Here is a 27,573-nt window from a genome sequence, read left to right as displayed (position 1 = left end):
CCGCCGGGAGAGATGTTTTCTTAATAATCAGGTGCGCTATATTCTTCGTCTCCTTGCCGACCATCTCCCAGCGCGGCCAGGAACATGACTATGAAGCTGCTTTTCAAGAATCATGATGGATGATTGGCTGGAAGTGGCAGGAGAGAGGGAAGACGTGACCTGATTTGACTGCTGCAAGTTTCAAAGGTTCTTTCCAAGGGTACAGTCAAATAATCGATTCGGTTTTTGATCCATGCATGTTTACATCCTGCGACTATAGCATGATCACACTTTCACAGTATCCCTTATCCTATTATCTTCATTTCATTCTTTTTATTTTATCCATAATCATGATATATATGTTTATGTTATTCATATATCCTGAGAGAAGTTTATGCTGTCAGTGTCATCAATGTTAAATCAGTCCCACATTGTACTTCTGCCTGACACCTTCTATATCTGAATATACTTTCATTTCTCGAGCAGGCAGCGGGAGACCGAAAAGTGAAATCCTCCCACAACACATCCCTTGTTCAGCTGACACAGCACCTCTCACCGGGAGAGGAAGGGTGCCTGATACCTGAAGGTACAGGCAGCACGTCGGATGTGAGACTAGTGACAGCAAAGTGATGGAAGAAACCCGGTGAACTGTAAACTCAGCACATTGCAGTGAGTGTCCTGTCAGTCCTGTGTCCTTCTGATGAATCCTTAAAATACTCTCTCATGTATACATCGGGTCTCAACACTACATTTGTGTTATTCAAGAACTCTTTTTAGAGTTGTTAACTTCAACACTTGGTTTGTGTTGTACTTTATGGAAATGATTTGGATGTGCTCATAAGATACGTTAAACTACAGGGAAATGTGCCGTGTTAAGGAAGCAAAGGGGATACAAATTAAACAATAAATAAGTAAACTATTGTAAACATTGCAATACTATACACAGTGTAAACAGATTATATTATACACACACACACACACACACACACACACACACACACACACACACACACACACACACACACACACACATATTATATACAGCGTGAAGAGGATTGCACATGTAAGATGTTGGAATTTCACAGACATAACAATGCCTCTAGAAAGAGTGAAAGTCATATCGTAGTCAAAAACACGCTTTACTCTCGACTCTATATACATCACAAACTTTAAACTCTGCACTGCTATATTTTACGTCAGGACTGGACAGTAAACACTAAATGTCCTTCAAAATAAGATCTAGTATAAGAATACAGCTGTTTAATGATCTAAATCACTTTTATTTAAACAAATCAAATTTTCTACTGTTGAGGAAATCAAATCCAAACAGATGATGAAATATCTTTTAAAAGCCTTGAGCATTATTTGTAAAATAATTTGTAAATGAATGCTATACACTACATTTACAATCATTGATAATAACTGTAATAAATTAGAATGGCACTCATACTTCCACTAAGGTATGCAGTCTCCTTCAATTCAATCAAACTGCACAAAATGATATCTGTTCCCTAAATATGCATTTCTTTTAAATCAAGATCCAAGAATTATTCTCTGAGAAAATCCGTCAAAATGTAAAAAAACACTTTATCTCCCAATGTTAACAAATATCCTGAATCTGCCCCCTGATTTGGATCTTGTATGAAGTGGGTTCTTTATGCACCCACACTACATCGTTCCACCAAGTTTCGTTCTATTCTGTCAAGTCATTTTTATGTGATGTAATGTAATCTGTAACAAAGCAAAAACCAAAACAGAACCTCCTTGGCCGAGGTAATAGGTGTTTTTCTCTACAGTTGAGTATTTGTGGCGATCGTCAGTATGAGACAATGTTCATGCTCTAAAACAGAGGATGGACATCATCCCCCTGTCTGACACATGCAGAGTTCTTACTGATTCAGCAAGCTGTGAACCACAGGTCAGATGCCCTGTGCTGTAAACTGTGGAAAAATATTGCAATGTAAGAATTTGCAGATAAACACCTTTACTCATGTCACTATCTCGTTCCCTCCATGCTTTATTTCCAGTTTTTCTCCGCATTGGAAATACATCTGGCCTTTCATCGCCAAAAGCCTCGGGGTAGCTGGCTACAATTCAGAGCTGACTTCACCTTCGGGCTCGATGATACCATTTTTAGTCCGGTTTGTAGTTCACCATACAAGGTGCATTCTACAGCAGAAGCTTGGGAAAGAGGTCAAGGCAGGAATGTGTAAATGTCTCCTTTTATGCATTCACAGGAGAAGACTGGTTTAACAATTAGAATACAAAATCCTCCACAAAACCAGGGGAGAGGGAATGTCACAACAATACAGGGACAGCCAAGTGTTAAGTGTGCTCATTTAAAATTAATTCTGTCATTCCCACAGACAACACAGCCGACTGCAAAACAGCAGTTATCCAAATATAATCCTCCCTGTAATTGGGTATAAACAGCAGAAAGAACAATATGTCAAATATTTTATTCAGGAGGTGAAAGAGTCGCCCTCTGCGACCCTGTTCCGTGTTTTAATCCTTTTTTTGTCTCGATATTTTGAGCCCCTGTCAAAGCCAGAGAAACCAGGACACAGCCTGTGTCAAAACTGTTCATAAGAGGCTTTCAGGTGAGCACGACAACATGTTTCAGTGACCTGATAAGACCTGGACACGGAGCAACACTACGTTTCATTTGAAGTTGTGTTCCTGGACGCCTGTTATAATGTTAACGCCAATATTCAATCTCTGTTTTGTTCTGTTTTAGCCTCCTCCTTCTCCTGGTAATCTTTTAGCTCATTAGCATGTGCCCGATTTACCATCTTTCACTCTCACTGCCCCCTTTCCCTCTGTCTTCTTTTCTCTTTTCGCTTGTCCCGTGCACAAGCACATACACCCCCCATTGTCTCCCACTGTCTCCCACTTTTTGACTTTATAATTTTGCCCATGTCCCATCCACTAACATGGAGGAGGCGGAGTTACGACCTGTACTTCAGCCAGCCACCAGGCGGTGAGATACTTTGGCGTCACTTTTGGGGAGCAGTCATGTCGTCCATCTTCACGTACAGACTATGGTTCCGCCACCATTTTATAATGATCCAAAATATCCTCTCATAACACCATTAAAGATGTCAGTTTAGCTGTGTGCTGCATTTTTTGCCCAATGCCGCTCTCTCTCTCTCTCTCTCTCTCTCTCTCTCTCTCTCTCTCTCACAGTGTCAGCGGCTTGGTGTCAGCACAACATCGGTAGATACCACTTTCCCTGTGTCTACAGAGCAGGTACTCTGCCAAAGACACTTTCACATCAGCAACGAATCATCAACGAATCCTCCGCATTATTCCGACATAGACAGGAAGTGACGTATTAACTCCTCTGCGTAGATCACGGGATTATCTTAACACACAGACACCATTGTCAGCTTCTATCACCACAAACTCTCTAGACATCTTCGTCGGTGTCTTCTACGTGTGTGTCTGCGCTTTTTCACTGGGAGATATTTGTTTTCTTTTTTGTTTTTGTTTTCTTTTTACGTCTGTTGCTAGTAGAAGTGTCATCAACCCCCCCAATCGCCCGCGGTGAATCCAGCAGAGGATCCCCTGCTGTGTTCTCACATCGTCTTCTACTGGATTTCTATGGACTCCACACAAAGAGGCCAGGCATGACAAAGTCCACAGAGACTGCAGAGTTCAGATATGCCTGAAAGCAGCTTATGTTGCCGCAACAAGCAACAAGCAAACAGCCCTCAGGAGCCGGGCATTGTCGCTGTGCATTGGGTGTACATGATGATGTACAGCGTCCATGTTCACAGGACAAATGCCCCCAGAAACTGAAGTGAATTCTGCGGGAAACATCGCCCCCTGTTGCTGATTACAATAATGGCATAATAATAATGCTGATATAATAATGGAATAATGCGTTACTTTGTTACTTTCCCTTTAACTGAGCCAGGGGGTGTGTAGGGACACACACAGAACGGACAAATCAGCATCTTTGACAAGATAATTCTTATCCGCCCTATAATTGCAATTAGCTTGAGTACGACAACAAAGCACTTGTTTGGCCTTTCTGCAGAGCCCACTCAATCCGAGAATTTTCCATGAGTCAGGTACCATGACTCATGTGTCATCAAACTCCATGTGTGATAACTGTTTCGGTAATCTTTCACTCACACTCACACACACACACACACACACACACACACACACACACACACACACACACACACACACACACACACACACACACACACACACACACTCCTATATTGATGTTTCAGCATGAGCAGAGAAGTGTGGGAAGCTCCAGGATCACTTTCCATAATAGCATGTACTGTTTGTTTTAACCCCCGCACACACTGACGCTGATACACCCGCAGCTGATCGGCGAGTAACAAGTGAGCGTGCTGATCACTTATTGATGTGGTCTTTATGAGCGGACATCCTGAACGAACAAGAGGACGAAGAGGAAGGGGGAGACGAGGAAGAGGAGAGGGGTGTTGAATTACACACGGCTGAAAAGCGGCCTGCTCATCTGCTATCGCAACGTTCCCTGCTGTGACCCACTCCCTTTGTTCTGTTTGTGTGTGTGTGAAACTTGTGAGTGAGCATGTGTGCAATGTGGACGACATGTTCACAATTTTACCCCCTCCCCACACACACACATTCTCACACACACACACAAGCACAGAGGGCGTGTGTGCATGGTCAAATAATGTGGCAGGTAGCACCATTAGTATCCAAGCACAGCTGAAGGACGACCGTTTGACTGTCAGCAGATATAGACGGGTTTATTGGGAACACACACACACACACACACACACACACACACACACACACACACACACACACACACACACACACACACACACACACACACACACACACACACACACACACACACACACACACACACACACACACACACACACACACACACACACACACACACACACACACACACACACACAGCTTGATCCAGCACCTGCTTCTCCTGCCTTTGCAGTGAGTGAGTGAGGCTGTAGGACAACAGGTGAGAGAGGAGAAGGGAACAGCATGTTCTTGTTTTTCAATCTCAACAAGGCAGACAACATCTATTGTAGAAGCGGGACGAAAATATGATTCGTTTCCAACGCAGTAGCTAGGTAACAAAAAAACATAATTCACAGCTCTAAATTCACCCTCATGTTCCCGCGGCATGTCAAAGTTTACTCACAGGTTTTGTTTTCTCAACAACAGAAATCTGATGTGTTCGGGGCGGAGGCCGGGAACAGGAGGAGGTGTTAAGTCACAGCTCTCAAATGGCCGACAACTCGACTTGATTGAAACGGCGAGTGCGGTCATTATTGCTGACTGCATGTTTCTCCGTGTCACCTTTACGTAACATCCAGGGTGCACCTCAACAGGATGAATTCCCTTCCTCTGCTGTCCCAGACTGTTGCTTTACTCTGTCCGGATGTTGCACAACTCGGATCGCCGAGGGCCTGTTTCCCCAAATTTGCAACATGGTTCAAATAATTGTAATACTTGTGCCAGCTGGCTAATTTATCTGAAATAAGAAAATACTCAAGATATTTTTTTTTGTTGCATCTTTTCGACTGTGTTTTCAGTTTCCACAGCTTTGCACCAAAAAAATTCCAAGTTTTAAATGGAGCAATTTCACCTTGATTTTTTCTGTCTCCTGCTTTTTACTGTTTCCTGCAGCCACCACACTTTACAGTACACAAAGTCCTTTCAGTAGCTCAGAACATACCTGTGGTAACAGTGGCTACAACCGCAGTAAAACAAAATGCCATTTTAAAACTAAAACAATGTCTCTCCACGCGATCCTTTTAGCTCCGCATCAGTAATAATCCTCATCCATGTAACACACCTGAAAATATATATCGCTTGACCATTTAGGTTCATGTGCATGATGATGTAAACAGGAAGCAGCTTGTCTATCTGTCAGTTGGTTACATACTTACAGCAAATGCTATGAACGAGAAACAACAGTGGTGAAAATTAAAATGACGGATTCATTTCCAAAGATGAGGTGGAGCTATTAATTATAAGTGTTAGAGATGTTTTGCATTCGCCGCTGATGGCACGGTGACCTGCTTCCTGATAATGAGCAGCTGCTAATGAGTCAGTACATGAAAACACTACAGTGGTTGAACTGCAAATAGTATTTTTATTATCAAAGTAATCGACCTATGCTCTTTATTATACTATGTACACAACTATGCTGATCATGTGGAAATAAACCAAGAGACAAAGTAAACACAATAAAACTCCCATGTGTAGAAATGTGAAGCTCGACAGTGAACTGCAGCCACTCCACTGGTGTGGCTGCAGGGCTATCCTTTAGCAGATTGCCTCTTGGGTAATGAGGCAGTTATGTTCCTGACGGTAATGGAAAGACTGTCATCACAGAGACAGCAGGACATGACTGCGGGCACGACACAATCGAGCGACCCGGAGAGGCGGCACGCACGGAGCCGGCGAGCGGTCCTGACAACACGACCGTCCGAACAAAGATCAGCGGGCTTAGGGAGAAGGCGCGGGGGCTTTGGCGGGTGATGTCGACATGATTTCATCTGGAGCAAAGTCAGGGGGCAGAAAAATAAACAGCGTGTGAGTGACAGAGCGCTGCAGAGGCACAGGACAGGAGGGAGGAAATGCAGTGCGTCTACTTCACACCTCTTCCAGGTAATGAATCAGTTAAGTGGCGGAATTAGGTGTAACCGCGTGACACACGCCTGTGACTCAAGTGTTTTCCTTATGTAAAGGCTGGGTTGTGTTTCTTCAGCTGGCAGGGATCATTGCTGACAACTGACGGTACACACCATCCTATATTACAGACACCATGCCTTTCACATATGAGGAACGCAGCAGAAGATTGTCCGGTTCAGACGAGATCACAAGGCCTAGTGTTGCCAAAAGGAACAATAATTTCCCCCTCTGTACAATGTACAATAAATGATGCAAAAATTCCCATTATGTGGTTTATCTTCATCGTTCAGTGTCTTAGTGTATTAGAGGTTGTATCATTGGTGTATACACATGCTTGTTGTGATGATATACGTCAGAATTGGTGCACTGATGCAGGCAGCGATTGAGAGGTGGAGCTCTGTGTCTCGTACATCCCACACCAATGTGCCAATATGTTGTTTATAGATTTTCATTGTTTTTTAGATATGACTCCTGTATGATAAATTCCCCAAAACATGATAATTTCCAACCTGAATGTCCGAACTTCAGTGAATGTCTGAGAGCAGCTTTATAAACATGACTCGAGCTTCAGGGGCGCTAAAGATTTCCCTTGAGGACCAGATTCTGAATAAATCCTCGGCAACTCGTGTCCGAACTGCGATGTTCCAGATAAGCTCCTACATGCTGTCGACTCTCATCGTGGTCTTTGTCGGCTCGTTGGGCAGTTTGAGGAGTTAAATTAGGCTCACAGCCTCACACGGGACATATTCAGCTGTTTGTTCCCTGTCACTGGTGAAACTCGCTGACATGTTCCCTCCTTCTGATCGTCCACATGACTGGAAAATGCAAACTCAAACCAAGAAGAACAAATCGTCCCAATTTGAATTCAAGAATAACAGGCATTTGCCAAATGTGGAGAGAAACAGCACATAGAGATTAAAAAAAAAACTTTCGATATAGAGATGGAACAAGGAGTTGGTCAATTCATAAACAAATTAATTATAGATTTTTTTATCATTTCAAGGGAAAAAATTGCAGAATTTCACAGGTTTTGGCATGTATGTAAATATCTTGATCTTTTATTAGAGGAAACTGAATATCTTTGGGTTTATGGACCATTGTTTGTGCAAACCACGCATTTTAAAAACTTCAGCAGAAAATCTGTTGGTGAAGTAAAGAAAGATTAAGTGATTAACCCAGAAAATGACCAGCAGATTAATGAGAATCACCACTGGCCTCAGTCCTGATGCATTATCTACAAACATGGTTCGTCTGTGTAAAGTTCTGCATCTGAAACATTTCAATTCACTGACAGAACCACAATTCTCTATTTTGATCTGGTTTCTGATTCAAGCCTGTACCGTGTTTATTTCAGACACCAAAATCCACGCCGGTAATCCACAATCTAGTTCAGTTCTAAGTTAAACGACACTATTTGGTATTCGGGAACAAAATGAAAAGATTAACCGAACCTAATTGTGATGTAAAAACGGGTTATTCAGTGTTTTTTTGTTGTTGTTTTTTTTCCTCTGCTGAATCACTCATCTTTCTGTTTGACACGTGCTTGGCTTTAGCACAGTCTAATCCAAACCCTCGTGCTTGAATGGGATTTGGGTGAAAACCAACAATCTGGGCCACGGAGCCTCTGGGTGAGTCAGGGACAGTATTACACTAAAAATAGACCATTGTTGGAATAATTAAGAAAATTCATTTCTTTTATTGTGTGGACCATCGTGTTTAATTACTGTTCCTCCCTAAAGGGTCAAACTGGAAGCGGTGTAATGAGGTCAAACGCGTCGTGCAGATTGTGGCGATAACAGATGAGAACCGGGTGAAAAATACCTGCATGCACTGTCTGTTCCAGCACATTTTTGCTTATCACATTCCATATTGTTTCCATTACTGCTCCATAAACCAGAGCCAACTTTCCACTGCAGTTACGGAGATTACTAGTGACATGAAAAACGTATTGTGTTTAAAACACGGCAGACCTTTTTTTAGCTGCTAAACGTTACTAAGAACAATGTCTGAAGTAAAGAAAATACTCCAAATATGAAGATGTTTCCATTACCTCATTCAGGTTTTCAGCCTTGTTTTACACAAACACACATCACGATCCACATGTTTCACGGTGGTTATAGCCTCTGCTGCTGCAGCTTTGTAGCACTTTAACTGAGATTGTTATATTCAGGTTTCAGTCAGAGCTGTACTGGACCTAGACGGGTACTAGGGCTGTGCAATATGAGCATATAAACATATCATGTGGCCAAAAGAAAAACGTGTATCATTTCATACCATGCCCTTATTTTGTTGTGCCATACCTCCCACTATTTACAGCACTGCTTTTGGACAGGACTTTGCATTCTTCGCCATGTGATGGATGCAGGCAGGAAATTAACATTGAAGCCAACACAAACAATTACGGAGGACAGTGAAATGTTACGTGGGACGAGGTCATTCCGAACAGAAGAAGGACTCCGACCAGCCAAGAAGAAACTACACAAAGAGCTCGCACCTTGATGGTTGGGTGTGAATATTCTGACGTGGACCTGAAAACTGTCTTTAGTATTACATGCTGCAGATCGGTCACCACAACACACTCGAACCCCACTGACCTCTTTTGCCACCGATGCAAGAAACATGTCAATTAGTATGGAGAGAGTCAAAGGACGAGAGCCACCAGAGAACAGTTGAGTGCTCAAAACAAGCCCCAGACTCAAAACGTGCAAGAAGCGTTAGCCCCCGGTGCACCATATGGTAAAGAATTACAAAGATGGAAGGAAATAGCAGCTGCTGCTAAGACAAGGCCCCAATTTACAGGGTCCAGCAAATAAAACTAAGTAATGATATGAATTGTGTTTTTTGTATTGACCTTCATTGTTACCTCAGTCCTACCAGACAAACAGCCCCCTTATGAAACCACATTTAAATTCACTAGATCCCGATTTTAGATATATTTAAATCCATTCCCCCATATGTTTTTCATCTATGTCAATAAAATAATTGGAGAAATCGACAAAAATGTTGAATAACGCCCTATTTCTCAAAGTTAAAGAAAGGGAATCAAAAACTCGTGCCAGAATTGAACGAGTTCTTCCTCGGGTCAGGGCCCTCCCCTTCGCAAAAACTCATTGGTTGAGTAGTTTTGGCGTAATCCTGCTTAAAACAAACAAACAAACAAACAGAGACGAAAACATAACCTCCTTAGCAGAGGTATTGAGGAAGCAGGAATGTTTTATACATTAGATAAACATATTATACTCATCAACTAGTGACAAGTTCCCAACAACTGTCTCCCATCTTGAATTTCAGAACAAACGAACCACTTAAGGTTTTAAGTTGCCACAAGTTGGTATTAATATTTATCTTAATCGGCAATGAGTTAATATATCAATCATTTTGACAGGTATCCTCACACAGGCCTGACACTAAGGCTGCAAGTTCAGCAGCAGGAAAGACTCCAACCTGCAGTTAACTTGCTCACTTGGATGAGGTGATGTGTGGCCACAAGAAAAACAGAGACTCGATATCATTGGATAAACTCTGAGGTTGTGTGTATGCCTGTGTGTGTGTGTGTGTGTGTGTGTGTGTGTGTGTGTGTGTGTGTGTGTGTGTGTGTGTGTGTGTGTGTGTGTGTGTGTGTGTGTGTGTGTGTGTGTGTGTGTGGTGACCCAACACTGACACATACGTAATCACAGCCTCTGTCGAAGCAGCAGTTACCATCAGCATAGCAGCAAATCCTCCTTGTTACAAAACAACAAAAACAACTCATGATTAAATAGCTGTGTTTGCACTGTGCGGGCTGCATGGGCACCGGTGGGGGACGGACGTGAACGGGGCGAGTGTTATTACAGTGGGATCGATACCTGGAGCGGGGAGCGGTATTGACGGGGGCCGGCTGCTGCGCTGCAGCGCTGCCTCTGGGACAGCGAGTCCACGGCAGGGACTGAAATCAGTTTACAGTATGTGAGGACACATTAATCTCATTACCACCAATGTGGTCATTACGCTTTTTATTGAGGCAGAAGCTTTTCCTCGTCAGCAGCACTTAGGCCGGTTCAAACTCACACACACACACACACACACACACACACACACACACACACACACACACACACACACACACACACACACACACACACACACACACACACACACACACACACACACACACACTAACATGCAAGTATGTCCACACAGGCTGCTAATCCATAGAGGTCCACATTACATAAGGCAGCTAAGAGATGCTACACAAACAGCTCTTACTTCATGCCACTGCAGCATATGGACAGATGAACTCTTTTTCTTTACGCTCCATCATCCTGCCTCCTCCTTCGCTGCTTCACCTTGATAATGATGCAGCAAAAAGCTCAGGTATTATGAAACTGAAGTACGGCTGCACAGCTTTGCAAATGTGACGCATGTCGTCCTTCAGTATTGAAACATGGATGGTTGTGTTAGAAAGTAACCGGGTTCTGAGGTATTTTATTTGAGTATTTCTATTACTATGCACTTCTTATCTCCTACATTTTGGAAAGAAACATTCTAGCATGTTTTTTACTACAACACACATATTTCAAACCTTTCATTACCTTGCATATTCAGAGTTAATATTCAGATTAAACTAAATATATTTAACAAACAGATTATGATAAATAATTACACTGTATATCAAAGTACCATGCACTATATAAAGTAGGATTGGGTAATATAACAATATCAATAATAATGGTAATATAGATTGTCTCAATAGCAATGTAACAAAGGTTCAATATAAATGGATATAATGTCATACTCTGCCCATAAAGAAGAGTTTAAAACCACAACCTTTACTCAGGATACATATTGATGAGGATACTCAAATTACTGCATAAATGCAAAAATAATTGTACAATAATATAATTTGATTCTGAAGTGGGACAGAGTAATTTTACTAACTGTGACACATGAGATTTACAAATGTGTAAAAGCTGAAAATCAATTTTTTAAGAAGTTGAAACCAGTGACAAACATAAATGGATTAATCAATGATCAAATCGTCAATTATTTTCTGTATATAGAGAAATATTAATATATAAATGTGACCTACATAGATAATATATAAACAGTACATATAAATGTCTCAGCACTATAGTAGGTCTTAGAAAAGGCTTTGTTACGAAACATTAATAAAGTTCACCTTTAGCTTGCAGGAGGCGGCAGACACACTGTCTATCTTTAGGTAATAGGTTAGACGTTGCTATTTTAAGGACCACCTTGTCTTTCCAGAGTCGTTTGTGTTGGGCTGGAAATCCCATTGGAAATTCTGACCGCAAAATAATGTTACAGCCACAAAGGTCAATCATTGTGTGACACAGTTTCTCAGTCTTTTTCATTGTGGGCCCGTACATTCCACTCCGAGGCCTTTTTCTTTGCTTCTAATCTTATCGCTTCATACTTTTGGCATGTTCACCACATGGTAACCGGATACCGCGCCCAGGAGACGGTCCTTTTGTTCTACGTCACCCTAACGGACACAGCGCTAACCTTTAGCTGACACCAGAGCCGCGGCTCTCCTCTAGGGTTTCAGGCCAAAGTGAGCTGCCCATCTCCACCTGCCTATAGTGCCCAGGCTGGGGGAGCAGGCACACCTGAGCCCACTGCTCTGGCCCAGGAGCGCTCAACCTTGCCAAGGTGCAGATCTGGTTTCCAACCGGCACAGAACATGATACAGTCACTGTCGACATCCATCCTGTCTGTCCTGCCTCTGCTCCTCTGCCTCTCGCCTTCACCCCAACAACTGATCGGAGTGCATCGCAGGAGCGTTTTTAAAAATGCGAGTCTGGGTTCACATTAATGTTAAGATCTAATTTGTTTTTGATGAGCATGAAGCCGTGTCCTTCCTCCAAATAATAAAGCAACAAACAGTTGTTTAGAAACCTCACTTTGCAGATTAGATGCTCAAAATAACCAATCACAAAACAAAGGGAATGACAACTTGTTATGTAAGGTTGTATATCAAAAAGAAATACTGTGGGAAAGAATGAAAGCATCATCGACGTCAGCAAATCAGCCCAGATTAGCTCCACAAATAGCAGATAACTCATCAAATATCTCCTGCTTCCTCAAAACATGTGTACTTTCTGTTATGATAAAGCCTGAGAACAGACATATGATACAAGCGGGAGATAAACAGGCAGAGAGGAGGACAGACCCCAGGTGGATGGAAACTTCTGCAGGCGTCCTCGGTGAGGAGCGGTGTGTGTGTGTTTGCTGACAGAGGTGTTCACGGGTCTGTGAGTCCGCTGACTCACTGTTGGGGTTGGAGTGTGTGACTGTTGTGTGTGTGACTGTGTGTGTGTGTGTGTGTGTGTGTGACTGTGTGTTACTATGCTCGTCCTTGTGTGGGAGGGCAGGATTGAGTTGATTGTCGTCTGTCCTTCGTGGCTTGTAATGCTGCCTCTGTTGTGATTGTGTAACAGGTTTCACAAATTGAAAGTGGTAAAAAGTCCTAATGACTTTATTTTAATGTCAAAGTTTTCACGCCAAATCTTCACAAATAAGATGCTTTGTAAAATCCTATTTATTCTGAGACCAGCATCGGAAATGCCTCATATACTTGACGTAAATGTCAGGTCGGGCAGAGAGGATACAAATCTTTGTGCCGATACGATACAACGTCTTTAAGTATAGTAGTTTCACCCAGGTAAAAGCTGAACCTTTTCTTTTCACGGAAATCCCTCCTTCGTCGCTCCAAAACAGCAGTTTTAGGATCATGGGAGAGGTCTTCAGTACCATTTCTTGTCCCTGGGTTGGTTGGTTGCCCTGTGAAGCCGCTTTACTGGGAGAGATTCAGCAAAAGTATCTCTGTTGTGTATTCCTACATTTATTGATTTGAAATGTCTTTTATGTCATGACTGTCAAACTAGATAATAAAAGAAGATTTATGACATTCGGTCTCAGCAAGGCCAGACAACAATGACACCAATCATCACCTCCATACAGGGTTAGTAGCATACAGCTGTTAAAATATGTGGGAAGAGAAAAATGGTATTCTAACATCTGTAATTAAAATGACAGACTGAAGCCAGAGGGGCACTTATCAAGAGAAAGAGCAGGTTGACAGGATGATTAATTATTCATACATTACTCTATTTAAAGGTGCAAATAATGCAAATGAACATATAAATTAGATGTAAATGCCAGCGTTGCCTCCAGCCTGTGAGGTTAACGGTGATGCTTTGCCTCAAACGCTGCTCGGTAATACGTTCACCTGCCAATGTGCTGTGACCTTCACCGTGTGTCCTGTGATATAATCTGCTGATGCCGGTAGATTTTTCCAGGTAGTGGCAGTGTTGTGATGAACATGCACGTACTACAGCGTCAACCGACATCTACGGCTTCGCCAAACCTCACGACCACAATAGTACCTCTTGTTTTTGGATCACTTTGGAATAAAAAGAGTCTACTGTCCCATTATTACGACAACAGCCTCTGTGTTTGGCTCATTAATGATGTAACCAGCGGGGATTGAGCCAAGACGTGGGCCAGCCATCTCAACCGTGTCAAAACAGTGCCTCCAAAACTTCACAAAGCCTCTCCTCTAAATAAAAGAAACTCACAATTTTGCTTATTTTCTTCATGCCGCCCATTCGAACACCACTGCCACAGCCCAATGTCTCTGTGAAATTTCTATTAATAGCAGCAATCCACATATTAGTTCAGTGCTTTGCAGCAAAACAGGAGTCGGATTATTGTTCCTCGTCTTCAGATCTGGAGATATTAATAAAAACAGGAGACTCAGACGAGCTCAGATCTTGTTGAATGATAATAAAAAACCAGGTGGACGGGGAGGTGAGCTCAATCCAGAGGCTGCTCCCCCACAATGCCTTGCTTTTATCTGCCCCTCTTCTTCTTCTCCCCCAGTGCTCTCCGTCGCTTTCAGGAAAACACAAACCAGGATTACTGGTGTTCTTTTGTGCTATTCAAAAGTCACCTTCCCCGTCGCCTCTTTTAATTTTGCACAGACACCCCCTTTTGTTTGGGAGAGTGTAGGAGCCGGGGACAGATAAGAGCTGATCGACAGGAGGCTCAGGTGAAGACTGATCAGGCTGTCCTGCCCGTGGCTTTGTCAAGTCTGTCTGGAGAGGGCGGCTAATCCAACAGCGTGAGCCAGGTTCCATTAACAAAAGTTTTTCACTTTGAAATTAATGACATCTAACGCAACATGCAAGCACTAGCACATGTCCCGGGTGGTAAATGAAAAGACGGTCACAATATGTCAAAATCAGAACAATTATTCAGCAGAAACCCAGCACGATCAACGTGTCTCTCAACTCATTAGGAAACCGTCATTCTATAATTACAGGACAACTGCAGGGTGACACATTAGCGTTTTTCACCTTGGCTGATCTGCAATGGACGGAAACTGTAATGAGAGGTGCAGCTGCCTGGCTCACTGGAGGTACGCACATCCCAGGGTGGATCAGAGGCTGAAGTACACTGATTGTGTGTTCGCATGTGGACGATATTTTTCAGTAACATGCAGTTCTTAAAGTGCAAAAATCCCACCATCCAAGACAAAAGATAGATACACACACACACATATTCCCCTGGGCAGCTTGAGTAAGGTTTGTGCAAACATGGAGTTGCAAAAAAAAAGTGATCACGTAAGGCTGACCAAGTTGCCGTGGGGACGAGGGTGACACGGTTGGGTGGCAAAAACCTGCAACTGCTTCTTTTGCTGGCAGGAGAAAGCAGAATTCAGCCTTTGTCCAAACTCAAAGCCTCTGGGGGCAACAGCCAATATTTTGCTACTTCTGGTCCAAACAGCGGATAACTGGGCCAAGATTCCGTCCTCCATTCCCCGCACACTTAGTACAGCCCCACTAGCAACGTGAGACACAAGAAGTGGAGTGATGCTTTGTGTAGGCGTTTTAGATCCAGATGATATTTTGGCTAATCTCTATTAACAGCAATCAGCATATGAATGCAGATGAATAAAAAAGTAGATATGCATTTCGGTCGATGTGTTCCGCCTCACTTGCTGTCCACGTGGCGTGTTTACCTGCGGCCCACCAAAGCCTGCTCCAATGTGATTGGTCAAACTGGAAGAGGAAACCAGAAGGCTTCAGGCCTCGAAATGCAGAATGTGGACATTGGCTTTGATTCCACCTGAGTACGTCCACACCGAAGAGCAAGTGTCACAGATGAAGAAGAGTACGGCCATCTGTACACTGACTGCACCTGATGTGCGTTTATACAACTGCACAAACTGTTCCGGCCTCCTGAGCTGCACTCTCGCCCAGTTTAGTGCAGCTCCTGTGTCTCTCTGGTGATGAGTCAAATCAGACGAGCAGCCAGCAGGTGAGGGAATGTATTCTGACATGGAATTTCCAAAGGGTTTAGAGGGTGAGCGGAGCGTTGGCAGACCATCTGTGTGGCCTTTTAAGCCCCAAAACTGGCACGTTTCGGTGCCAAAGGTGGGATCCCGCGGCTCACTTTGAATGGATACAAAGTGCAACTGCTTCCCTGCACCGTGACTGATAGGCAGCACATCAAATGCCCGTACCTGCCTTCAGGACAAATCAATAAAATATCACTGTAGGGAGAGTTTAGGCTGAGTTTGTAATGACCTAAACGTACCGAAAGTCAATATTAAAGAGGGTAAAGACATTAGATACGGAAAAAAGGACAGAACTTTGTCTGTACTTGTGCACGTCTTTTGAAATCTTACGGATACGAACTTAACAGACAAAACCGAGCAGTACCACCGGAAATCTTGGAGGGGCAGTGTAGCCAATATAGTTCAAGCCAGTGGGTTAGGGTTAGACTCTGGCGTCTCTTTCTTCTCTCGTCCACCGTCGCCATGTTTATTATTGTCGGAAGCTTTTGACTCTGCTCTGCCCTCTAGTGGGTGTGGATGTGTGTTTTTGTGCGTAATGGCAGCCTTTAAAAATCACAATAGTTACTCTCACTGCTTCATAACAAACCCCCAGAGCCCTATTTCGTTTCTGAGCATGAATTAGATGATTGGGTACTTTTTCTCCCCCTGTCTCTTCTTCCCATCTGATCCAATGTTCCTGCAGTTTGGACGGGATGAGGTGAGAGCAGAGGGAGGAGAGGAGGCTCTGACCAACACTGCGTCTAAACACTGCCTCACTTCTCTTTTCCCCTGCATGTGCCTTGAATGGACAATTCACTCCATCACACCCTCATCGCATCCAACCTGCGCGTCATCTCCAAGACCTCGCGATATAAAGAACAACTTACATAATGATACAACAATTGGTGCATTAAGCGCATTCCACGTGGGTATATATGAATGTGTGTGTGTTTGTGTGTGTGTGCCCCTTTCTTGCATTGTGTAGTCATTTCTAAAATTCATCCAACGTCAATCATTGTCAGTGCGCGTGCAATCCGCGGCTCCCATTGATAAAAATCCTCTCCACAGAGAGAGAGAGAGAGAGAGAGAGAGAGAGAGAGAGAGAGAGAGAGAGAGAGAGAGCTGCATTAAACGTCACCAGGACATATGCACATGTACAGGGCAGCATGCAGAGAGTCCTGAGCGCAAAACCGCTGCACAACGGGCGCGCACAATCCACGTGCGTAAAACCGTACCTGCATTTTGTCCGATGTAAACACCTCGATGTCCACCTCGCAGGCGATGATGGTCACCATCTCCAGTTTCATATTTATCGATGGCATTCCCTTTCGTGGTTGAAGGAGGAGAAGAAAACGAGTAAAAAGTCTTTCTCTTCCTCGGAAAGAAAGAAAGAGAGAGAGAGCGTCTCTGTTCTTGCTGAAGGAACTGGAGGTAAAGTCCGGAGCTGAGCTGTGGTTGTTAAACTCCGCGGTGAGAGTTCGCTGCTGGACTCGTCTCTGCACTGACGCGCTGCTCACAGTGATGCTGCAGCACCAACTCACTCTCTCTCTCTCTCTCCCTCACCCATCCTCCCTCTCCCTCCCTCCCTCTCCCTCCACCGGCTCCACATTGACGTCATCACCATCCTCACGTTCGTCGGTGTTTTACGCCACTACAGCGGTTGACGAACCATGCAGAGGGGGCACTGCAGAATTCACGGGTCCGGTTTATTCCGCTTTCTCTTGTATTGTAGTGATGTTTTATTTTCCACAGAGCTGCTGCTGCTGCTGCTGCGGCAGGAATTAAAGATGTGGCACAAGCAATTTGAAAAATGACGTAAATGAACACGGTTCACTAGGTAAGATCTGCCTCAGTGTCACCACGACTGAAACCCCTGTATGCCAACAGACAGCCGGATGATGTGTTTATACACTGGACACAACAACAGGGGTTGGACATCGTAACAAGTGTTTTTGTTAACATAATATGGGCTTAATTAAAATATTATGTAAAAGCTCTATAATAAATGTGCTTATAGTGTTTCTTAATATGGGCGCTGGATTTCAGAGATGCAGAGACAATTTTAATGTTCATAGTATGAAGTGTGAAACATTACAATGAACCTTAAACACCCTGATAAACATTTGTTACAGTATTATAGAACTGCCTCCCTGCGTTGGTATGACTCCGCCAACGTAGTTTCAGTCTTCATATATCCTTTTTCTCATGTGAGAGCAATGATACCTTTGATGACTGAAATCTAATCAGTTCAAGTGACCACTGGTCAAAATATCCACCCTGACCTTTGACCTTTTACCACCCAAATCTAATCAGTTCATCTGTGAGTCTAAGGGAACATTTGTGCCAAATCTGAAAGGGTTCTCTCTGGGTTTTCTTAAAATAATGTGTTCACAAGACAAAAAAGGGTTTTGCAAGGTTACGGGGACCTTGACCTTTTACTACCAAATGTAATGAGTTCATCTTTGAGTCCAAATTTGAAGAAAAACACAAGCAGCCTGTAAGATTAAGAGCTTCAGTTTACTAATGATATAAAATCACAGGAGCTACGAAATGTCTGAGCTGTGACCAAATACCATCGAATACTGCTTTGTGCTGAACTTGAACTCAAATGACAGCACTGTGCGTCAAAGCCACGCTGCTCACTGAAAGCAACTCCAACACTTTTTCCCCTGTCATGTCATAATTGCATAACAGAGTTTGTCAGCTGAAAGCTCTGGAGTTAACGCTGCCTTTGCTTGAGATGGTCTGTGGCGTCGTGGGCTTAGGAGTATGACAAACAACATGGTTATGTGGCGGCCGCTCACACTGATGCGTCAACTCCCTGCTTGCTGTTAACAGATGCAGAGAATTAATAGACACTATCATTTGGACATTAGAGTCTTCGGGGCCGATGCCTTGTTGATCCCGGCAAGAGTCGGATATCGAAACTTGAAAAGAACTTTTGTGGCGACTCGATTTGAGATTAACCCAGTACCCATACTGCTGCTGCCACTGCTCCTTTTCTCGTACACTATCAAAGTACTTCAGTCATTTAATTAAATTTCCACAAACATCAACTGTTGCATAATATCCTAACAAACAGAGTCTTCTTTCCATCACTGAGATCATCCCCCTCTTTCTCTTCCACCCTCTGTTTCATAATAATAATTGCCATGCCGGCCGAGACAGCTAAGTCCCCTATAAGCCATTAATATTTAGGCTCTAGGCAGTGAGGGCTATTTATGTCCGCTTGTAGAGCATTGTCCACGAGGTGCAGACGGAGAACATGAGAAAGACGTGTGAGGATGACTGTGACATTCTTCCAGCAGACGGTACCCAGTCAGTCATCCAGTCTGGAACAATTTGTCTCGAAATGCCAAAAACGCCACAAATCAGACACTGTCACATGTTGGTCTGAGCCTGAACAGCCTCGTCAGCCGGGAGTGAATCCGCTTTATTCGTTCGAGTCACAGTAGTAGGAGCAGAAGATGTTACTAGACAGGTTTTGATATATTTTCAAAATCAGCCCCGCTGCTCATTAATCACAAGCTGCGGAGTGATGAAGCTGAGCGCCTGGGTTGACTTTTTCTTTGAATCTGCTCTGTTTTCTGAGCTCTAATGTAGTCTCAGCTTGCCAAAGGTTGTGATCTTTTATTTATGCCTTGTCTCTTTCCACTTGCCCCTATTTACAAAGCCTTGTATCAACAGAAGATGTGCAGGGATTCACTGTCTTGCTCTAGCTGAGCAGATGCTTCACTGGCATACAGAGATTTGGACCAGGGTTCTTAAAGCCACACTATTTGTATTCAACCACACTTTTGAGGCCCGATCAATAGACTGACATATCATGATTAACAGCTGAGACTGACTCGCGATTGGTCAAACCTTCAGCCTCCAGACACTTTGTCCATCTTTATATACAGTCACTGGCCCTATGCTGCACCTGGCACAAAAAGTGTCTTTGCTAGTTTTAGACTGACACAGTTGTCATTTCCCTGTCAAGCGTCCCCATCAACCAACAGCAAAAGCGCTTGCTACCAGCTGAGCGTCCATGAGTTTGTTGGTCTTAATATGATGTGTGGTCAGGTGCATTGTTAACCTGAGGCAGCAGAAAGTCGTTGTGCTTTTGACCAACAAAAATCTGGTTTGATGCCAGTGGTGCAGTATTCACTTTTTATTCTATGGTCCCTACATAGGTGGGTGCACACATATAAACTAAGTGCTTGTTACACAAACTGATGGTATTCTCATGTGAATAAAAAACTGATAGAGCAAAAATAATGGATACATGGTTGAAATAGCTAAAATCAATGCATAAATCCATCGTAGTACAATGTAAACTTGACCAAAACGACCTACATGTGGGCAATTTTACCGTCTGAATGTATGCTTAAGTGTTTTTGGATTTCAAGGAACAGTGCTGATGCACTCCTCTGATCCATTTTGTCACTGCTGATAAGTACGATGGAAGGCTGAGGATGATGAAGCACTTTTCTTCCTCTCTGGCCTGATTCTGCAGCTCTGCTCCTCCTCCTCCTCCTCATTCTGAATTCTCTTCTCCTCATTCACAATTCCTTCTCTCAGATCTCAGTTGGCACGCCTTGAACCAAACTCCTCGCAGGAAAATATGAAGCTCAAACACATTTTTTTATACATTTGAAATGAGACTAGGAGAGGCTGATCATTTCGAACTAAAGCTAGATGATTATGAGTTTTCAAATGATGCTATGGAAGAGATAATAACAACATCCATCCATAATAATAATGCCATTTCTTATTCGAATGGTGGACATCTAATTTCCAGAATAAACTTATACACTTACAACATGTAATGCAGTATGTTGTATAAATTAGTTATGTAAATTAAATACTGTGGGTTCCAAGGGTCTGAGAACACCTTGGGATTTTACAGTCAAACCTGTAAATGCATCATTACATGCAAATCAGATTTGGTTAAATCCTAAAATTTAAGAAATGTAAATCTTTCGTCTGATCTTTTTTTAAGCTACCTCTTGATGTGCCTGCAAGAAGAAAAAGTTATACTGCATATGCATTGACAGAAAAGGCACACGGTTAATGGAATAATGGAAATACAGTTATCACAGGGTCTCTCAGGTGCACGATGTACTCTATAAGAGATGAGGAGGGGAGGAGGCCGAGCGGCAGCAGAGATGCTCAAAAGGTTGAGACGGCGTGTCTCAGACTCACTGACGAGCTGAATTTGTATTCTGAAGAAGAGCTCTGCAGAGGAGCAAGAGGGAGGGAATCAGGGCAGTGGATCATCACGGTGGGCTGACACACACACGCTCACCATACACACTTGAATGTTAATGCACAACGGTACCACACACAACCGTACAGCACATGACAAAAATACAACTGTATTAAGAATATATTTCAGCTTTGAAGTTAAACATAAGGGAAATAGCAAAAAAAAAACCCCAAGTAGAAATATGTGAAAGTATGTTCTTAGAGAGAGAGAGAGAGAGAGAGAGAGAGAGAGAGAGAGAGAGAGAGAGAGAGAGAGAAATATTTGATTCTATATATTTAAAAAATGTTGCTCTTTTATGTTTTTAATTGATGTTCTAAGATGGAAGACTTCAAAGACTTCAAAGACAAAAAAGAGATGACCATGTTGTCAGGGTATAAAGGCAGAGCTTTGATGGACACTGTTTATTCCACCATTTGCAGTTGGAGGGTGACGCACAAAGTCCGGAGATCGATTCTCAGCCTTCTCAGCCACATTTTATTGAACTGCAAATAGTTGACCTTAAATAATGCCATCGTGGGATAATTCAGGAGATTCCTCTGCTGCCTCAGGTGAAACTCAGACCAAACACAGAGAAAGCCAAGATGAAGCTGAACGTATCTGCTGTGAAAACACAGTGTGGACCCCACCTAAATTAAAATTCAATTATTATCTACTCACTACTATGCTGATGGAGGGGTGGGTGAAGTTTTTGAGTCCACAAAACACTTAAGAGTCTCCTTCCTCAGACGTAATAAAACAACAGAAAAAAACCTAACATGCCTCCATACTGCTCCTGTGGTGCCATCCAAGTGTCCAGAAGCCCCGACATTCATAATCGACTCAAAACAGCGTCATTTACACCGTGTTTGAAGCCAAAGAGTCCACTATCGGAAGTAGCTGATGTAGCGAAGCTAGCTTATATGACATTGCTAGCTGATGTAGCGATGCTAGCAGATATAGCAATCTAGCTGATGTAGCAATGCTATCGGATGTAGCTATGCTAATGTGGTCCCCTGCGTGTGGCCTTGAGCGAGCGCTTGTGTGTAGTGTGTGCATGTTTCTGGTGTGTACATACCAACGTGAATGCGGCTCCAAGGAGGATATCACAGGATATTTAGGCAAAAACATGGTGTAAATGACACTGTTTGGTGTCAAATTTGAATGTGACAACACACAAGCAGTATGGAGGCATTTATATATGTTTTCCTTTGTTTTATTACGTCTGAAGAAGGAGTCACCAGTTACTTCAATTGTATTCGATTTGGCTGCAGCGCTGTTTACCCCTGAAACTCCATGAGTTTTTTGTGGACTCAAACACCCACCCACCCCCTCCATCGGCGTAGTGATAAGTAGATAATGATTGAATTTTGCATTTTTGGGTGAACTATCCCTTTAAATGCACAGTAACACACAACAGAGCTGCTGTGTGTCGCCTTCTGCACTGGCTTTATTTCCAAGAAAGGATAACTCATTGTATGCTATACAATACCAGCATCTGTAACTTGAGGCCAATGATGTGTTTACTAGCTGTTCAACACACCATCAACATGATCTTGTCTGATCTGTTTAATGAAAACATAAATAATTTAAACACAAAAGAAATCCACCCAATATTGGTAATATTTTTAGTCTTCACTTGGTCTTAGAATGACAGCCGCAGAAATGCAGAGACGTGACTCCTGGTTCAGTTGTGCGTTTGTTCATATTGCGTTGACTGAATGAATCTCTCACACTGAATACACCCACGTCACATATTTTGTTTCCACCATCTCTCTCCACAGTTGAACTGACAGCCCCTGAAGTTCAGGCCGGAGAGACGCTAAACAGCAGCTCTTCCTCATATTCAGTGCTGTATTTTATAGGGGAGGGCCACTATGGCAAAATCGCGAAGTCCTTAAACCTCAGGACCAAACAGAAGGTGGCTGTGAAAATCCTGAAGAAGGACACAGGCTTCGCCCAGAACACTGAGCATGAGGTAGATGACTGAAGTTTTTGATTATGTTCCTGTGCTCAGGTTTTGCCTGCTCCAGCAGAAAATGTAACTGATCACAAAATGTTTATAGTCTTGTCTTATCATGCCTCCTCTTTTCTCTCCAGGTTGCCATTTTGAAAGTCATCAATCGGCTGAATTCAGATTGCACCAACATGGTCAAGTTCTTTGAACAATTCCAACACATGGAACAGACCTGCTTGGTGTTTGAGATGCTGGACAGGAGTCTCTACGACCTGCTAGAGCAGCGAGAGTGGGAGCCCCTTCCTCTACATGAGATCCGTCCAATTGCCAAGCAGGTATGTAGCCGCGATCAATGCAATATGAAACCAATACTCTTTTTTTTTAAGGGAGCCCTAAAACCTGACACCCAACCACAGCACACGGGGAAAAAATTCAAAATGTTTTTCTTCTTTTTGTCCCTGCAGCTCTTGGTTGCCTTGGATGCCCTGAAAGGTCTTGGCATACTGCACACGGACATCAAACCGGACAATGTCATGCTTGTTAACATGCAGGACCAGCCGCTCAGGGTGAAGTTGATTGACTTCGGCTGCGCTATGACGGCGTCCCAAGCCGAGCTGGGGATGGAGATCCAGCCATGTGGGTATAGGTGAGTTCATCCTGCACAGTATCTGTTTAGCCACATTTTCTCTGCTCTGAAAACGTTCCAACGGATTTTTCATCTTTGGCTCTTGTCTTTCCTTCTCAGGGCTCCAGAAATTTGCCTTGGCCTCCCATTCACCGAGGCCATCGATGTGTGGGGGGTCGGGTGCATACTGGCGTTCCTGTACCTGGCTGAAAACCTGTTGCACGTACACTGCCAATATCAAATGGTATGTATCATCTAACCATATATATTTTGATTTGTTTTTCATATTCATAGACAATGTAAGTGGATGTGATTCTCATAACGTGCATTCTGTCTGCAGATGAAGACCTTGGTTGACGTGCTGGGCCAGCCGGGGGACCCCCTGCTCTGTGCTGGCATGTACAGCCATCTGTTCTTCATTGAAGAGGAGGCCGAAGATGGTTCATCATGGAGACTGATGGTAGAGTAGCCATGTTCTTCTTTGTCTGAGAATTTTACTGGAGCATTTTGAAACCATACTGCCCTGTTCTCATCTTTTTTTTCCTTTGGTTCCTTCAGACGGCAGAAGAATTTACTGTCGCTAACAACATGAGACAAAAGAAACGTGACAGCTTTCTCAAGCTTCCGGACTCTCTGAGCGGCCTGATTCATGTGAGTACTCTCTGACGTGTTGTACAGTAAAGACTGGATCTGTACCAGTTATTTATCTGTCAATTGGGAGCTGGATCATCTGACCTGAAACCTGTCTTCAAATCTAGATCTATCCAGAATTGGAGGCCATTGAGATGGAAGACCGCGTGGCATTTGTGTCTCTGTTAGAAGGGTTGCTGCATCTTGACGGGGATGAGAGGATCTCTCCTGTTGAAGCTCTGCAGCAGCCCTTCATTTCCATGAGCCACCTGAGAGAGGACGTCGACAGCCGAGACTAGTAAGTGACCACGTGTCGTTTCACACTGGAACTAAAAAACACATTAGGTTGCATGGACTGATGGCTTTAATTAATTGACATTGACCGATTTACTACAGTAATTGATTGTCTTATCTCATCCAGCCTGACCACCTCCAAAACAGCAATGAGGGTCTGTCCAACTGAGGACAGGGTCCACTTTGCAGCCCCAGATAGTGGATACACTGGCTCAGAACCCTCTGGCTCCATGGACGATGTCTGCTTGCTTTCAGATGTGGCTCTCAACTCCATACCTACCACCTGCTCCTTTGGATTCAATAACATCTGTGACGCAGTCCCCTGGGGTTCAGATGACGTGGTATACGTCACCGCTGCAGCCACAGGCGGCAGGAGAAAACTGCTGAGGCGAATTAGAAGATTCTTCTCAAGCATCTCAAGCTGCTTCCGCCCAAATGTGGAGGACTGAATCATTATTTATTTATTGGTGTTTTTATATTTTGACATACGGTTTAACATTATTGATACTTTATTCCTACATTTTAATATTTTTTTTTATTATGTAATATTTTTTAACTACATTTGACTACATTTTAATACTTGATTGATGATTGATGATTTTTAATACTGTTGATACATTTAAAAAAAATTGTTTCAGTTTAATACATTTTTTCTCTGTTACAGTTTGTAAATAAAATGTATCGATTGTATTTCAGTTCAGTGCCTCAGACGACCATCATTTCACGAAATCAACTAAGAATTCTGGCCTGAGTGAGCGTCATTATGGACCAGGATTAAAACTGATACAGAGCCAACATGCTCTATACTAACACTCCTGAAAACGCATATCACATGACCGCTCATGTACACTACACATGCAGGTGTAAACAGAAACCTTTGGTTGTTGGTGGCAGAATTGTCACAGATTGCTCGAATAATGACTCATCTCCTATGCATGTAAGAAGTTGCATCGTTGAGCTGTTGGCCAAGACAACATGGTCAATACCACTTGTTATTAATTATCCATAGCGTTCTAGTAGCAGTAGCTAATGCCGAATTACATGCGGAAACGTATTGACACATTTTGTGTGCAGTTGTGGTTCAGGAGGTAGACTGGGTCACATGCATCCCAGATCACCTCCAAATGTGGTTTGAGTGACGGGATCTCAGGATGCATTCAGGCGCATTCAGATCTGTATCGTAGCATCGACCACTTGTGATTGGATCACTCAGGATGGATGTTGATACCTGGTCTGAGCGGTGACTTAGTGATGCTCAAACCTTTACCCTTCATTCCAGCCACAGTTACTCTCTGGTGTTCTCTCATTCTTAGTCTCCAACAACCTATTGAACCTCAGCAGGACCTCACACTGCATCCATGAGGGCAGAAGCAGATCAAAACCATATTCTCCTGATGAGGCCTTTCAGCTCCACCAGGTCATTGAATCTAATGTGACTATATACTTGTGAGAGAGATATATCGCTTGAAGGTGACAGGTGAACTGTTAATCCTCGGAACAGTAGATTATAGGTGAGAAAGGTACCGTGTGTCTGTCTGCACCCCACAGGTTAAAGAGAAAACACATTTTCTTCTCTGCACATTCTGATATTGATCCGTTTTTCGTGCCACAGATTCAGTGTTTTTGTGTAAGAGGCACCAATGTGGATGTACTGTGGTCAGTTTTTTACACACGCACGCACGCACGCACGCACACACACACACACACACACACACACACACACACACACACACACACACACACACACACACACACACACACACACACACACACACACACACCATCACTTCCATGCCAGCCTCTCGATACACCGAGGCTACCTCACTTGGCCCATGCAGCCAAACCAAGCCGTGGTGCCAGAGCCAATGCAGCTGCTGTAATCTAGGCCAAGCTATTTATAAAGCAAGCAGCCAAGTACAGGCGCAGGGAGCCAGGGGGAGACAGAGAGATGGGAGGATGAAAGAGTGTCTAGAGGGCAGAGAGACAGATCCACAGAGTGTAGGTGAGAGAGAGAGAGCGGGAGAGGAGGAGAGAGACACACACGGACGACGGAATAAAAGCAGCGAGCGAGTGATTAAAAATAGAACGTGACAGAGAGAGAGTGAGAGGTCACGTCAGGGGCAGAGAACGGCATGGATACCTGAGCATGAGCGGACACCATCTGCTGTGACGACAAACACAACGAACCTCCATCAACACTCAACATCGAAGCTGAAACATGTTTCACGCGGGGGTTTGAGTTCTGTGGACAAGATAAACAGGAGGAAGTGTGAGGGAGGGAAAGTGGCTGCGGCAGTTTTTTACTTGTTGGATGTGAAACAGGCTGATAGAGTTTTACATGACTTTTAGCAATGGAGTTTTAATTAATAGTGATCCACGACTCCCAGAAGACATCTCTGACTGAAACTCTTTTTCTCCTGACCAGCTAAAATTAGTCTGATACTTAACATAAGAAAATTCTGCTGATTTTGGAAATTACCTTTAAAGGTGCCATGTGAATTAAAAATTATGAACTCATCATTTCTCAGATCTCTAGCTTCACACAAGTGAAGGGTCTCCAAACCCCAAGTCTTTGGACAGTTGGAAGAACCCGGAAAAAAAACATGTAGACACGGGCAGAAAATGCAAATTCCACACAGAAAGACCTTGGCTGAATCGGGATTTGAGCCAATAGAAATATCTTGCTGTGAAGAGCAAGTGCTGCTTCATCGTGCTGTCCAAAATGGATGGTGAATAATACACAATGGTAAAAAGAAATTGATAGAAATTCAAATTTTTTAGAGTTAGGAGGATTGTTTTCATTCCTGCTTTTCTGTCTGTCAGCAGGATTACACAAG

General features: G+C 43.3%; 2 protein-coding genes and 1 long non-coding RNA gene across 4 annotated transcripts in view; 2 read left to right on the top strand and 1 right to left on the bottom strand.

Moving 5' to 3' along the window:
• Nucleotides 1–27,573, bottom strand: part of rcan3 (regulator of calcineurin 3) — a 46,962-nt gene that overhangs the window by 8,419 nt on the left and 10,970 nt on the right. The window contains exon 1 of one of the 2 annotated variants that reach the window (XM_035168950.2): nt 17,239–17,547. The exons of the other annotated variant lie outside the window; for it this stretch is intronic. Coding sequence (XP_035024841.1) covers nt 17,239–17,325 — 87 coding nt within the window. The 5' untranslated portion in view covers nt 17,326–17,547. Of the gene's footprint in view, nt 1–17,238; nt 17,548–27,573 lie in introns of those variants that run through there. 2 annotated transcript variants of the gene reach the window in all.
• LOC118116956 lies at nt 6,272–6,920 on the top strand. Its single transcript, XR_004697714.2, has 2 exons — nt 6,272–6,636; nt 6,737–6,920. It is a non-coding gene; the product is annotated as an uncharacterized LOC118116956 (long non-coding RNA).
• Nucleotides 23,337–25,220, top strand: LOC118116954 (homeodomain-interacting protein kinase 3). The gene is made up of 7 exons (XM_035168948.2): nt 23,337–23,522; nt 23,652–23,833; nt 23,933–24,056; nt 24,153–24,272; nt 24,371–24,463; nt 24,571–24,740; nt 24,864–25,220. Exons 1-7 carry the CDS (start codon nt 23,379–23,381, stop codon nt 25,183–25,185), a joined length of 1,155 nt encoding a protein of 384 aa, XP_035024839.2. The 5' UTR covers nt 23,337–23,378; the 3' UTR covers nt 25,186–25,220.

The sequence above is a fragment of the Hippoglossus stenolepis genome, chromosome 10 (genome assembly GCF_022539355.2).
Source record: "Hippoglossus stenolepis isolate QCI-W04-F060 chromosome 10, HSTE1.2, whole genome shotgun sequence".
In the NCBI taxonomy this organism is placed as follows: Eukaryota; Metazoa; Chordata; class Actinopteri; order Pleuronectiformes; family Pleuronectidae; genus Hippoglossus; species Hippoglossus stenolepis.
Note: the sequence above shows the minus strand (reverse complement) of the source record. Positions and strands in the feature narration are given on the sequence as shown.

Excerpts from the sequence above, each read along its gene's own strand:
- LOC118116954 (XM_035168948.2), top strand. The coding sequence starts at position 23,379 with ATGGTCAAGTTCTTTGAACAATTCCAACACATGGAACAGACCTGCTTG. Across the intron at positions 23,523-23,651 it reads TCCGTCCAATTGCCAAGCAG|CTCTTGGTTGCCTTGGATGC; the intron begins GTATGTAGCCGC and ends TTGTCCCTGCAG. Across the intron at positions 24,273-24,370 it reads GTTCATCATGGAGACTGATG|ACGGCAGAAGAATTTACTGT; the intron begins GTAGAGTAGCCA and ends TGGTTCCTTCAG.